Source organism: Chanos chanos, chromosome 16 (genome assembly GCF_902362185.1).
Source record: "Chanos chanos chromosome 16, fChaCha1.1, whole genome shotgun sequence".
NCBI lineage: Eukaryota > Metazoa > Chordata > Actinopteri > Gonorynchiformes > Chanidae > Chanos > Chanos chanos.
The window spans coordinates 1,962,588-1,975,296 of record NC_044510.1 but is presented as its reverse complement, the minus strand read 5'-3'; the positions used below and the strand labels follow the sequence as shown (position 1 = coordinate 1,975,296).

At 41.6% G+C, this 12,709-nt stretch overlaps 1 protein-coding gene across 2 annotated transcripts in view; it reads left to right on the top strand.

Moving 5' to 3' along the window:
* Positions 1-12,709, top strand: part of gabrb2b (gamma-aminobutyric acid type A receptor subunit beta2b) — a 59,642-nt gene that overhangs the window by 20,378 nt on the left and 26,555 nt on the right. For both annotated transcript variants that reach the window (XM_030793419.1, XM_030793420.1), the window contains exon 4: positions 6,922-7,142. In XM_030793419.1, the coding sequence (XP_030649279.1) occupies positions 6,922-7,142 (221 nt within the window). The remainder of the gene's footprint in view (positions 1-6,921; positions 7,143-12,709) is intronic.

Sequence of the window (12,709 nt, the reverse complement as noted above, 5' to 3'; positions counted from 1 at the left end):
AAATCGGATCTTAATGCAAGGTGTAAACAGGGCCTTAGAGAGCTTTCTTTTGTGTGGTCTTTGTTTGAGAGGCAGTGTGACTGAGTCTCAGAGTAGACCCCTCTCTCTTCACTTCTCCTTCTCTGTCATTGTATCTCCACCCGCCCTCTAACCCCCCCCCCTCCACTCAGGCCTCTCACCAGTCAGGTCAGACCAGCAGTGGGAGGGTATTGCTTCCCTGAGTTTGTCCTCCTCAAGGGTGTACAAAAAAAAAAAAAAAAAAAAAAAACCTCGTGTGGATGTTCTATCACTGACAGACAATCCTGTTTTGTTGCTGGTGTTGTTGTTGTTGTTGCTGTTGTTGTTGTTGATAATGTTGATGATGATGGTGACAGCTGAAGAGTGTGACACATTTGAACCAAACAAAGATGCATTGTCAGCTTGTCAAATAGTTTCTCTCTCTCTCTCTCTCTCTCTCTCTGTGACAGAAATCCATGGAATATGAGCTGAATTCCAGTGTCTTGTCAGTGTTGTGAATAGGAGTGTTTCATAACGTGTGTGAACATTGAGTAGGAGTAGAATGATGATGGTAGCCTCTCATAGTTAGAGGGAGGTATAAGGGGGTGGTTGCTAAGGTTTTGGCAGGAGCTCATCTCCTACGGAGACACAAAAGACAAAAAAATAAAAAAAAGCACACCCACTGCTTACTGTGTAGAGTCATACCATAACAGTTCCCTCCACACACACACACACACACACACACACACACCTACTTAAGCTATACACGTATTCATGTGATACACGCCCACACAGTCGGAGGCAGCGTGGATATATGACGCCACAGGAGATAAATACAGGGGCAATTAGCTTCAGTGAGCAAGCTGGGTCGTCATTGTCGTTACTGGCCCTCTTCATTTGATGACATAACTTCGTATCTGCAACCAGTGTTCCTTAAGGCAGACTGAGACACCGCAGTGACTCACTCACCAAATAATAATAAACACGGTTTTATTATCAGAAGACACAGAAGAAGGCGGCACTCTCCACAGACGGACAGCTTTCCTCAGGATTGCGTGACAGCTCTGGTCGAACACACTGGATTGTGGTAGTGTGTGAGTGCCTTGATTTGCTGAATCAGGTGTATCCGTGCGGAAGTTAAGTGGATTGCTTATCTAAGGTTAGGGATTAGAACGGAAATAACCTTCCCATCCCTTTTGATTCCCTTTATGTAAATCTGTAGGCTTTCAGAAAAGCATATTTTTGGATTCCTTTATGGGTTGCCAGGTTACTGCCATTTAGCTAAGGCAGGAAGAAAAAAGAAAAAAAAACAACCTTGTTCTCTCTTCAACTCCCCCCCCCCCCCCCCCCCCTCAAAAAAGTTGCAACCTCACAATTTTCTCTCCGATGCACGCTGCAACCTCTTGTTCCATCTGAATGAGCTCTTCCACTCTCTTTCACCCTCTGGATACCAAAGAGTTGAGCGGATGGGCTGATTTTATCAGACAGATGTATTTTGGTCTTGGGATATGCTCCAATGCCAAGCAAAGAGCTTTTTTGTACCAGGGGGTTTTTTGGTTTTTCTTGTCGGGGGAAGTAGGAGGGCCTGGGCTTTAGTGTGGTTGGGGGGCGGGTCACGAACAGAGCTGGGCGGTACTCCAATCATCTTCAAAAAAAATGTCCCAAACGTCTGAGCAGTGCCACATGACATGAGAAATCAAAAATGAAGGGTCTTATTATCCTCTCAGGGCTTCAGCCTTGTGCTGAGGTCTCTTAAATCAGGTTCGTGAAGGATAAGCTTCAAAAGGCATAAGAGGGGAAAAAAAAGGGGGGGGAAAGAAAACCAAAGGACAAAGCGTTAGAGCCATCAGTCTTGTCTTCAGCTGAAATTTCACTCAGTGGAATCAGCTTTGTGTGCGTGTGTGTGTGTGTGTGTGTGAGAGAGAGAGAGAGGGAGAGAGAGAGATTGTGTTTGTGTGTGCATTTGTGTGTGAGAGAGAGAGAGAAAGAGAGAGAGAGAGAAAGATTGTGTATGTGTGTGTGTGTGTGTGTGTGTGTGTGTGTTTATGAGGTCCCTGTGTCTAATGCCATTTGTCCTGTGTCCTGTGATTGGTCACTCCCAGCCTAACAGAGAACTGTGCTTTGCCTTGGCTTTATGTCTTTCTCTAACATAGGAAGCCCACTGGTTTCTGATGAGGTTCAGGAACATATGGTTTGCCATTATAGATCCCATACAATGGCAGCTAAAGCTTCTCAAAGGCCAACTAAGTCCTGACACTGCCAAATACCACTGTTTCTGTCAGACCCATGGATCTTCATGGCGAAGCCGTGGATGGACCTAGTTACTCTGAGGGAGGGAAGACAAAAGAGGAACTATGTGTCTCAGTGTTCCTCTGTAAGGAAACCGGTGTGGGATTAAAACAAACCTGAGAGACCGCGTCTTTCCGCAGGCAAACGCGGCGAGGCACCGTCATGGCGCGGGCCGGATCAGCGTCCGCCTGCCGGTGACGCGCTCTGTTTCACAGGGACAACTTCATCCCTCCTAATGCTGCCCCAGACGCTAAACATCCTCCTGCTTTTAAGGCTGCTTTATTTGATTTACTTATTTATTTAGTTATTTCATGTCCCCCACAAGGTCAACATTCCAAGTTTGAAAATCCTTATAATGGAACCTATAGGTCTGTGTCTGTCCCAGAGAGAATCCGCTCCATCCCCAGCCGCCGCTCTCTCCTCCGCTAGAAATAAGCTTCAGCGGAGGCACGTGGCCCCAGCGCTGCTGATGTTTAATAGATGGCTCCCCGAGCTGCTTTTATTTAGCAGTAATGATTTGATACTTCACACTTTTCTCTCCGACCGTCAAGGCATCATCCCTTTTTTTTTTGTTCCGTTTTTTTTTTTTTTTTCTTTTCCTCGCCAAGGCACGTGGATAAGACACAAGAGACTTCTCAGAGATGAGTCTGAGTGTGTGTGAGAGAGAGAGAGAGAGAGAGGGAGAGAGAGAGAGAGGACAAGCAGGAATAACAGTAATTTACATCAATGCTCCATTGAGCGTTATCAGTGCTTTTCCTATTCCACTGCCTGCAGCTAACTAAACTATAACCACAAAATACAGGTCTTACCTTAAGGGCAATAATATGTGGGAATAGAACAAAAATAAAAAGCAAAAAAAAAAAGTGCACCAATTTCTCTCATTTTCCCTAGTCAAAGCTCGGATCTGTTTCATTTTGCTTCTTTCAGACGACTGCAGCCTGTAAATCTTCAGTCCAAAGACTGGCCCGTAGCTTAGCTGAAACAACCGTGGCCATAAAAAGGCAGAGAACTATGTCAGCGCTCATTAAAATTAGAGCCTTCACTGAAAAGATATGACACATCGACCGTGCGGAGTCGAAGATGGTCCTTGTTCTTACCCCTGAGGCGTTTGCTTTCTACAAAACACATTTGTCAGTTTTCTTTGTAAACTAAACAGGGCTTGGCATCTAATGTTCTATGCCCAAGTCAGGTCCTTCCCTCTGACTGAAATATGTGAATGAGGCCATAAACTCTTATGTGATTTACATTCTCATAATACTTGGCGTTAATCCATTGGATATGGTGCAATCTAATTTGTTCTGAAGATATAGAACTTCTTAATTGTGCTTCATTATCTATTTTTGTCAAAATCACTGAAATACGACATGACTTGTTGAGGAGACAAGCGCAGAGTTATTCTCCACTGTGCCTGTGTTTAGACCAAAGCACTCACTGAAAGTTTTATTCATTTATTTATTTATTTATTTTCTGTGTGTGTGTGGTCTACTTTTCATCCTTAATGATGTGCTTTTGGTTGCTGCCTAATGGTTTCAAACTCGACAATTCTCCACCATACTCGTGTTCTTCACAAAGCTCTAATTGCGGCAGGTAATTGCAGTACTTAATCACCAATAGTTAGCCTCACTTGAATTTCTCACCTTCCCACTGGCATGATTGCCTCTCAAGCATTTACTCCACAACTTTGTCTGCCCATCAGAGAGACAGAGAACTCCACAGAGAGAGAGTCGAGAACTTTCTGAAGAGAGATGATAAATCACGCAACAGTGTACTGCAACTCATACCAACATATTCAAACAAAAAAAGGAGGAAGAATTTGAGAAACATTTGATATCTGTATTCTCTGCATTTCTGTGAAAGTAATAGATGTTATGGTGTGATGGTTATGGATATGACGGTTAGCTGTGTGCTCTCCGAGGGGAAGCAGGATTCCGAAGTGCTGTTTGTGCATCGCATCTGCCTCAGAAACTCCGGCTTCTGAGAAACCTCTAAATATTGCATTTGTACGGGTTAGATCAGGTTCAGGGTAAAACTCCTCAGGATGAGCGTGTCTTCGCAGAGAACACCATTCGTTAATTAATCACTCCGTTACACGGAACATTGCAGACACGGGAGACTTGGAGAATACGGGCCATACAAAACTCAACTCATCATTTTCAATCCTAACACACTGTGTTTAAATATACAGGTGATGGAAGTCGACTCCAGTAGTTTTTTTTTTCCTTTAGCATTGCCTCAGCTCTATAGCTCCAACTGTAGGAAAGTAGCAGTGGAGAGAGGCGAGCTGGAGACTTGGGCCTTTTAACTTGAGAATTTAGATAAGCAACATTCCCTTAACAAGCGGTAATGACTTTCAGGGAAGTAATTCGAAAGAAGTTGGCAAAGACCATGTTCACTTAAAAAGCCTACTGGACTAATTCTCCCTTGTTTGGGAGCATTTTATGATTCTGTGGGTCTCCTCCGTCAGTCTCTCTCAGAACCACTGATAGTTTTACGAGGAGGCTCGACTATCCTTGAGATATTACCAATCATTCGTTTTGACCGGTCCATGTGAAAGCTTTCATAGGTTCCATGGGAATTCTTAACCACCTTCACAGTTTAAAACAAACAACAACAAGAAGAAAAAAGAAAACCTGCTGTTTTAACAGGTTTGAACAGGAATTTCATTATCTTCTCCCTGGCTATTTGCCATAACACATTCTTTCCGTTCTAGCCATTGGATTTTTTGCTGTGTCTTGTTTATGGTTGCCTTGGGAAGCACTATGGAGGTCCACTAACAAGTCATTTACCAATACTGCCCTGCTCCTGTATGAATCATGGGACAGTCACTATGCTCACTGTCTCTGTGCTTGACTCTGGGGAGAAACAGCCACAGTTATACAGAAGTACTGAATCGTTTTTCTGTGTCCCTACTTACTTATCTACTTACCTACTTCAACAGACAGATAGACAGAGAGAGGGTGAGAGAGAGAGAGAGAGAGAGAGAGAGAGGGAGAGAGAGAGAGAAGTTCAGGCGTTTAGCATTGAATGACTTGTCCTGCTATGACCAGGCCCTATGTAAGGTTATCGCATGATTACTATCATTAAGTCAACGCTTTATTTTACAGTTCAGTAACTACCAGGTATTAACTAAGAAATGAGATGGTAATAAAAATACAGTTATTTGGAAAGTACGAAAAAAAAAAAAAAAACTTGATCGGAAGTACTAAATAATTTTCTGGTAAGTACATAGAAACCAGCTAGGAAAGTAGATGGCAACAAAATCTAGTTATTCGGAAAGTACCCATGAGAAATATATGTAAGTACTAAGTTATTATCTAGGAAATACTTGGAAACCTACTAGGAAATTAGATGGTCAGGGTTAGGGTTAGGAGTAAGGTTAGGGTTGTTGTCATCTGGTTTCTTAATAGGTTTCCATATACTTAGCAGGAAATTATTTAGTACTTCCTATCCTATTAGCTGTATTTTATTACCACCTCAATTCCTATTTAATACCTGGTAATTAGTGGAGAATAAAATAAAGTGTTAGAATGTTTAAGCCAAGAATATTTTCTGCCTGTTTTGCCGTTGATGTTAACATGGGGGTTAGACCATACTTCATAAAGGGTAACAGAGCAAGACAACAAACATGACCACAATCAACAACTAATAATGATCTCCATCCAGCCCTTTCTCAAGGTCTTCTTATTCTCACATCTCCACTCACAGGTTCTCTCTTCCACTCGTGCAAAGCCTGGTTTGTCCTTTGGTATTTGGAAACTATTCGCTATATGGGCCACGGGTTCTCCTCAACTCAAACTAGAGTTCTCCTCTCTAGTTTGTATTTTCACTGGTTCTTTACGAAAGGGAGGAGCATGACAGCCCAGGATAGCGTTACATATTCCAGACAGAGTTAAAAATGTTCATGGCAAAACTGCTGGGTTTGGCCTGTGTGTGCAAAAAGCTACCGAAACTGGCTGACTAAAGTACAGAACAGGCACGTGGAATGAACACACACACACACACACACACACACGCATGCACGTGCACACACACACACACAGAGTGAGAGTCAAGCAGGGTTTATTACAGACCAATCAACCAGAGAGGCCTGGGAAATGGTGTTGGCACATGTGAAGACTACAGGGTCCTCCTCAGTTTTGTTTAATGGAGGTTTAATCATTTCTAAAACTTAATAACAGTGGAATAATGCCCCATGTAACACACAGGAGAGAGAACTTAAAATAAATAAATAAATGAACTCCCAAGACAAGTTTGAAGGAGTTTCACTGTTTAACAATTTTCAAAGAGAAGGTAGTCCACCCAGCCTAAATGCACTTAAATATCCTGCTTGACTGTTTGTCAGCCTTACATAACTTCAGAGAGAGAGAGAGGGAGGGGGGTTTCCACCGGTCTCCATCCTCCTAATGTCATCTTAGCTTTCCTTAACCTGACATGCCCCCTCTGCTTTTAACTCACCATCATCTAATATTGAAACTGCTCTGAAAGGCTGTGAAAAAAAAGACTTGAATGCACTCTAGCAATTAGCTGTTTCTACTTTTCAATTTTTTCCCCTCTGTTTGACTTCATAGCCTTTTTCTTGGTCCTAGTAACCCATATGTCTCTCTCTCTCTCTCTCTCTCTCTCTTGTTTTTTCAGGACTATACATTGACTATGTATTTCCAGCAAGCTTGGCGAGACAAGCGACTGTCCTATTCCGAGATTCCTCTCAACCTAACGCTGGACAACAGGGTAGCAGACCAGCTGTGGGTACCGGACACATACTTCCTAAACGACAAGAAGTCCTTTGTCCACGGCGTCACAGTAAAGAACAGGATGATCCGTCTACATCCGGACGGCACCGTACTGTACGGCCTGAGGTGACCAGTCTCTCCTCAATCCCAAACACCAACAGCTCCTGTTTTTGCATATCCAGCCTGAAAATGTTCTCGTTGACTGTTGGCTGCCCTTGTTTAGTTTTACAATACGAAGTCAAGTAATAAAAAGTAGATTTTTATAGATATTGTTGTGTAGAGACATAATCTTAATCTGGCGTCGGCTTGTGGGGTTAACCCTTTATTTGGATAATCCTTTGCAGATCTTTTGATTTTTGGATCTCCGGCTGTCCAGAATTTAAACTGCGATATGTAGTTTCAATTCATACTAAAAAAAGAAAGAGAGAGAGAGAGAGAGAGAGAGAGAGAGAGCGAGACATGGCCCCAGACGTGTGCTTCCATCATCTCCAGACACACTAGTTATTGAAAAAGTGTAATGAAAGCATATTAAAGGTTCTGTTCTCCCCAAGCCAATAACTACGCTGTGTGAAGATAAGAGGTTGTATTAGTGGTGGGATATTGGTGAGGACTGATCACTGGGCTCCTTCTCCTCCCTCTGCGTCTCAGCAGGAGTTCAGCACACATTACCTCTCGCCTCAACGACTCAGAGTTTGCCTTGTTTGGCGTTATGTAATGACCGCTGCTTTTGGTGATGGGTCAATTAGCCAATTGTTTCCTGCCACAGTTCACATCGTTTTTTTTTGTTTTGTTTTTTTTTAAAGTATGGAGTGCAGAGGCCATGTTACTGTTGGCATTCATTTGCTTGGAGACAGTAGTGTTTCAGCAGAGTGGAAAATGTGTCATACAGTTCTGAACTGTGGAGCCTTTTCCTTTCTGAGGAAAGAGGAGAAAAGAAACAGGCTTCAGGGTTTTTTATTCAATCAGTGATCAGTGTCTTGTCATTGTAAGGTGTTCTTCTGCATACTTGGCTTATGTATAAGATTGAAAACTCTCACAGTGGTATAAATTGGAGATTGATCTCTCTCACGTTGTTTACAAACACTTTTTTTGTTTTTTTTTTAACAGCGCACAACAGTCGCTACCACTGCTAAAAATGATGACTCATTGTGGTGCTCAACCTGTAGCCTCATGGTTTGCTTCAGCTTCCTTAAAAAAGTGTGAAGAGCCACACCTCAGATCTGTAACTGTGAGAGAGACAAACGGTTAATGGCGCCGAGCTGCAGCCAGCTGTGACTTGTCATGAGACAGGAGGTGATTCAGTGAGTCTCAGCAGATAACACACAGATCAGTCAGTGACTTAGTAAAACTGATACGTCTGCCTCAGGGCCTCACTCATGTCTTACTGATGGTCCAACAGGGCTGTTCTCTTCACCACTGCTATGCCAGCATTTCTTCATGAGAAGATTGTACTGGTTAAGTCAATGTATTTATTGCTCAGAGCAACAAACTTTTTTTGTGTGTGTGTTTTTGTGTGTGTGTGTGTGTATGTGTGCAATAGTCTCTCTCTGTCTCTTTTTTCTCTCTTTCTCAATCACTGTTCATGTTTTAGGGGAGCATAAGAATTGAGCTTGAAGTTAAACCTATTTCATGTTTTGACAGAACTCGTGCTGTGTGAGGTGTTCCATTCATCAGCACCAGTAGTAAAGGACAGCAGCAATCATGCATAACCTCGGTGCCAGTGCTCCCTTGTTTAACAGTCATACCCTTGTCACTGGTTTTACTGGGGCAGTCTAATCATGCAGTAGGATTTTTACTGCCTCAGATTTACTGCTTCTGATGGCATCTGCTGTAACATAAATAGTTTCACTATGCGTTTGAATTTACTCAAGACACGTCAGGTGCTAAAAATAATACTCTGCGAATGCTGACATAAGCTCTTCTGAAACTTGTGAAAGTGTGTGTTAAACTGATTACATTGTCGGAATACGCACAGTAGCTCCGCCCCCAGTGATACTGATGACATCGTTACTGCACACAGGCCAATGACGTGTGTAGGTCGCATTTAGAATGTACAAACATCGCTTTTATACATTGTTTCCATCTCTTTCCTTTTCGCACTGTGACATCATAAACACGGCAAATTATCATCAGATGGTTACACTTCACATGTAGTTGACCTCCAAACGGTGACAGCAGTGTTATGAGGTGGGTATGTGATGTGTGATGTGTGTTTACAGGTCGTAAACTCTGACATACGTGCTGAAACGCAGTAGCTCTTGGGAGTTAGTGAGCGATGTGTGTTTGGTTAAAGCAAGACCTGAACCCCTGTGGAGACTGGCTGGCAGCCTTTTGGCTAAGCCCTGGTGAAGAGACTCATGGGATACAGAGGTCTGTGATGGCCTGACACCACCAAGCCACTGCACTTAACAAGAGATGAGATCAAAGATATGTGGAGAAAGAGACGAAACGATCAATACAGCCAGTGGCCTAATCGCTGAGTTCTGTCTTCTTTCACATCCATTCAAAACAAATGCCAAAAAAGAAAGAAAAAAGTTTTCTCAACACATAACAAGGCCATTTATGTCCTGTACTCTACACTGTGAGCTCACACACACACACGCACGCATGCACACACGCACACACACACTGCATGCATGTGATACTTGTATTACGTAAAAGTTGATTTATCGTAGGAATACTGATCTTGTTTTAATAAAGCGTTTACTCGAGTGTGGTGTTTTGACGATGTTGGTGAGAAAGTTTTTCCTCTGCCTTTGTCAAAACAGGCATAAACTATCCCAATAAACAGCACTGATATGAGGGAATGTCTTTGGGACAAGGATAGCTATGAAAGAAGTGTAACATGCAGTTTAGAGAATTTCGTGACAATTCTTTTCTTGAAGAGGATTTATGTAAGCCCTCAGAGCAGCGGACACGAGCACTAATATCTTTGTTTGTCGTGAATGTTTCATAAGAGCCTCCATAAAACATTTATCAAACATTTGTCTCATCTGTGACAGGTCTGTAGTAGTGCATGTCGCCCCTTTCAGTCAAACGAATCAAAAAGATCCGTCAAAACAAGTCTCATTTTCCACACAGCTGGGCATCAGAGAGAGAGAGAGAGAAATAAAAAAGAAAAGAAGGGAAAAAAAAAAAAAAAACCTTGTCATTACAATATCCCAGCCCGTTTGCTTCTATAACAGTACACACACTGACACATCTAACTCTTTTTGGGCTTTTTAAAAAAGCCTTTTTCCAAAGCCTCTTTCTAAACCATATGTCCTTCTGTTGCATTGCCAGTGACTGAGCACAGCCCTTGACTCCGATCTGGTTGGATGTCTTATAGGTGTGTGTGGCTTGGCCTGAAGTTGCCTGCTGTTATTTCAGTTTAAGCAGCCCAGCATAGATGAAAACCTCAGATTTTTATATTATTTACTTTGTCCAAAGTAAATAGAACATTTCAGAGCACAAATTTTGCCTCAAGATCAAGGTTTTTAGTGAAAGAGTCTTGTATCGTCTAATTTCCAAAATTACCGACAGAAAAGGGGTCGTTGTGTGGTATGAGCTGTTTTTGGTAAAATGTTTCGACCGTTTTGGTGGAACTTTGGTACCTCATGCAGCTCTAGTTATTTAGTGTCTTCCAATTCAATTTCATAAAGAGTGTAGTTCTGATATCAGTGTAGTTCTGATATCAGTGATATCAGTTCCATAAAGCAGTCCAGGCCCTAACAGTGAAGTGATCATTCATAAATGCTTTGTTCCCTTGTCATTCTCTGGTACAAACACATCACCCAAACAGCAAGGTGAATGTAGATAGAATATTAATGGAATATGTCAGACATAAACACGTTTTGTCAGGCAAAAGTGTTCATCTGTTGAAATTATGTTTACAAACATAAGCATTGAGATGAAGGTGAAGACACGTTCATCAGGCTGGTCTCAGATCAGTCACTGCTTTTACAGCTTTTTTGTGAATTTCATCAAAGTATGTAAATACATCTTAAACTACATGCCCTTGAAAAAACCGAGACCCCGTTTCTTCCCATACAAGGCCTTGTGTATTGGATGTAATCTGTCTAATACTCTGGTGCTTGTCTTGTTTTCATGGGAAGCAGTGTGTTTTACTAGAGGTCCTAACAAACAACCCTCAATCAATACCACAGAGAGAGAAGAGACTCTGCACAGATATATTAAATGAATGTCAAAATGAAAACAACAAAAGTCTATGCATATACATCACAGATACATTAAATGAATGTCAAAATGAAAACAACAAAAGTCTATGCATATACATCACAGATACATTAAATGAGTGTCAAAAAGAGATCAACAAAAGTCTATGCATATACATCACAGATACATTAAATGAATGTCAAAATGAAAACAACAAAAGTCTATGCATATACATCATGCCAAATATTTCATTCTAAAACTGTGGAATAACTACAATATCAACTTCTGTACTTTAATTTATATTATAGAAAAGTGTCTCTCTCGCTCTCTCTCTCTCTCTCTCTCTCCCTCTCTCTCGCTCTCTCTCTCTCAGTGCTAAAGTACTGCTTCTAATAATGAAATACTTGGTATGATTTGGATGCATAGGCATCTTATTTGCATAGATTTTGCTGCTCTCTCTTTTATATATATATATATATATATATATATATATATATATATATATATATATATATACACTGACTGACTGACTGACTGACTGATTGAATGAATGAATGAATGAATAGCTGAATGAAAGCTGCAGGAGGGAAGAAATCTGTCATTAGTGAAAAAGAACAGAATATGTGCTTTAGTTCTGTCTTAAGACCAAGTCTTGTGAGTAAGGCTTCTTCTACACAGTCAAAAGCGATGACTAACTAAGAGAGAGCCAGGAGTATGTGCATATGTAAGTATGACTGACTCAGTGTGTGTGTGTGTGTGTGTGTGTATCTATGCATATGTATATGTATATGTATAAAATTACTGAGAGAGAGAGAGAAGTGGAGAAGAGACTTAAGAATTTAGCCTGACTCTACTAAAGTTTGCCTCAGTATGAGAGGTGCTGAGACTGGCCGTGAGGTCAGTAATCATGTCATTCTGTGTACATAAAAGATTATGCACAACAAGTGCTTAGCCTCTCTGCTCCCTTTTCAATTATGTTCCATTCACCCAGACTAATATCACAGATAAATGACCTAGCCGCATGGCCACAAAAACATGAGGAATATTCCAACCGCTCCGATTAATTTATTTTCCACAAAACTGTCAGTTGGCCCTCGGTTTATCACAGTGTCTCACAAAACAAACATCCGGAACATTCTCAGTGTGCCAGGCTGCGTGTGTGTGTGTGTGTGCTTAGACTCTTTATCAGTGACATTCACGGCCATGCAGAGAGAGAGAGAGAGAGTGAGAGAGTTTTTACTCATTGACCTAGCTGATCTGTAGGCTCAGCTGGATCTTTCAAGGGTACTCGAGCTCACGAAGCCAAAGATCATTCTAATCAACAGGTAAAAATAATTAAAGAAATCACTTGGAAGATTTACATGGCAAAGTTAATGGATTCAAGCTTATAACTAATTTTGTGCAAGCGTGGCAAGCAGAACGGTGTATAAAAGACACGTTTGATTTCACCTAGTGTTTACGCTGTTTGTCTAAACGTGACCGAATCCAATTTCCTTGGAGCTATTTGCGATGAAGGGAAAAGCATTATAAAAGATACT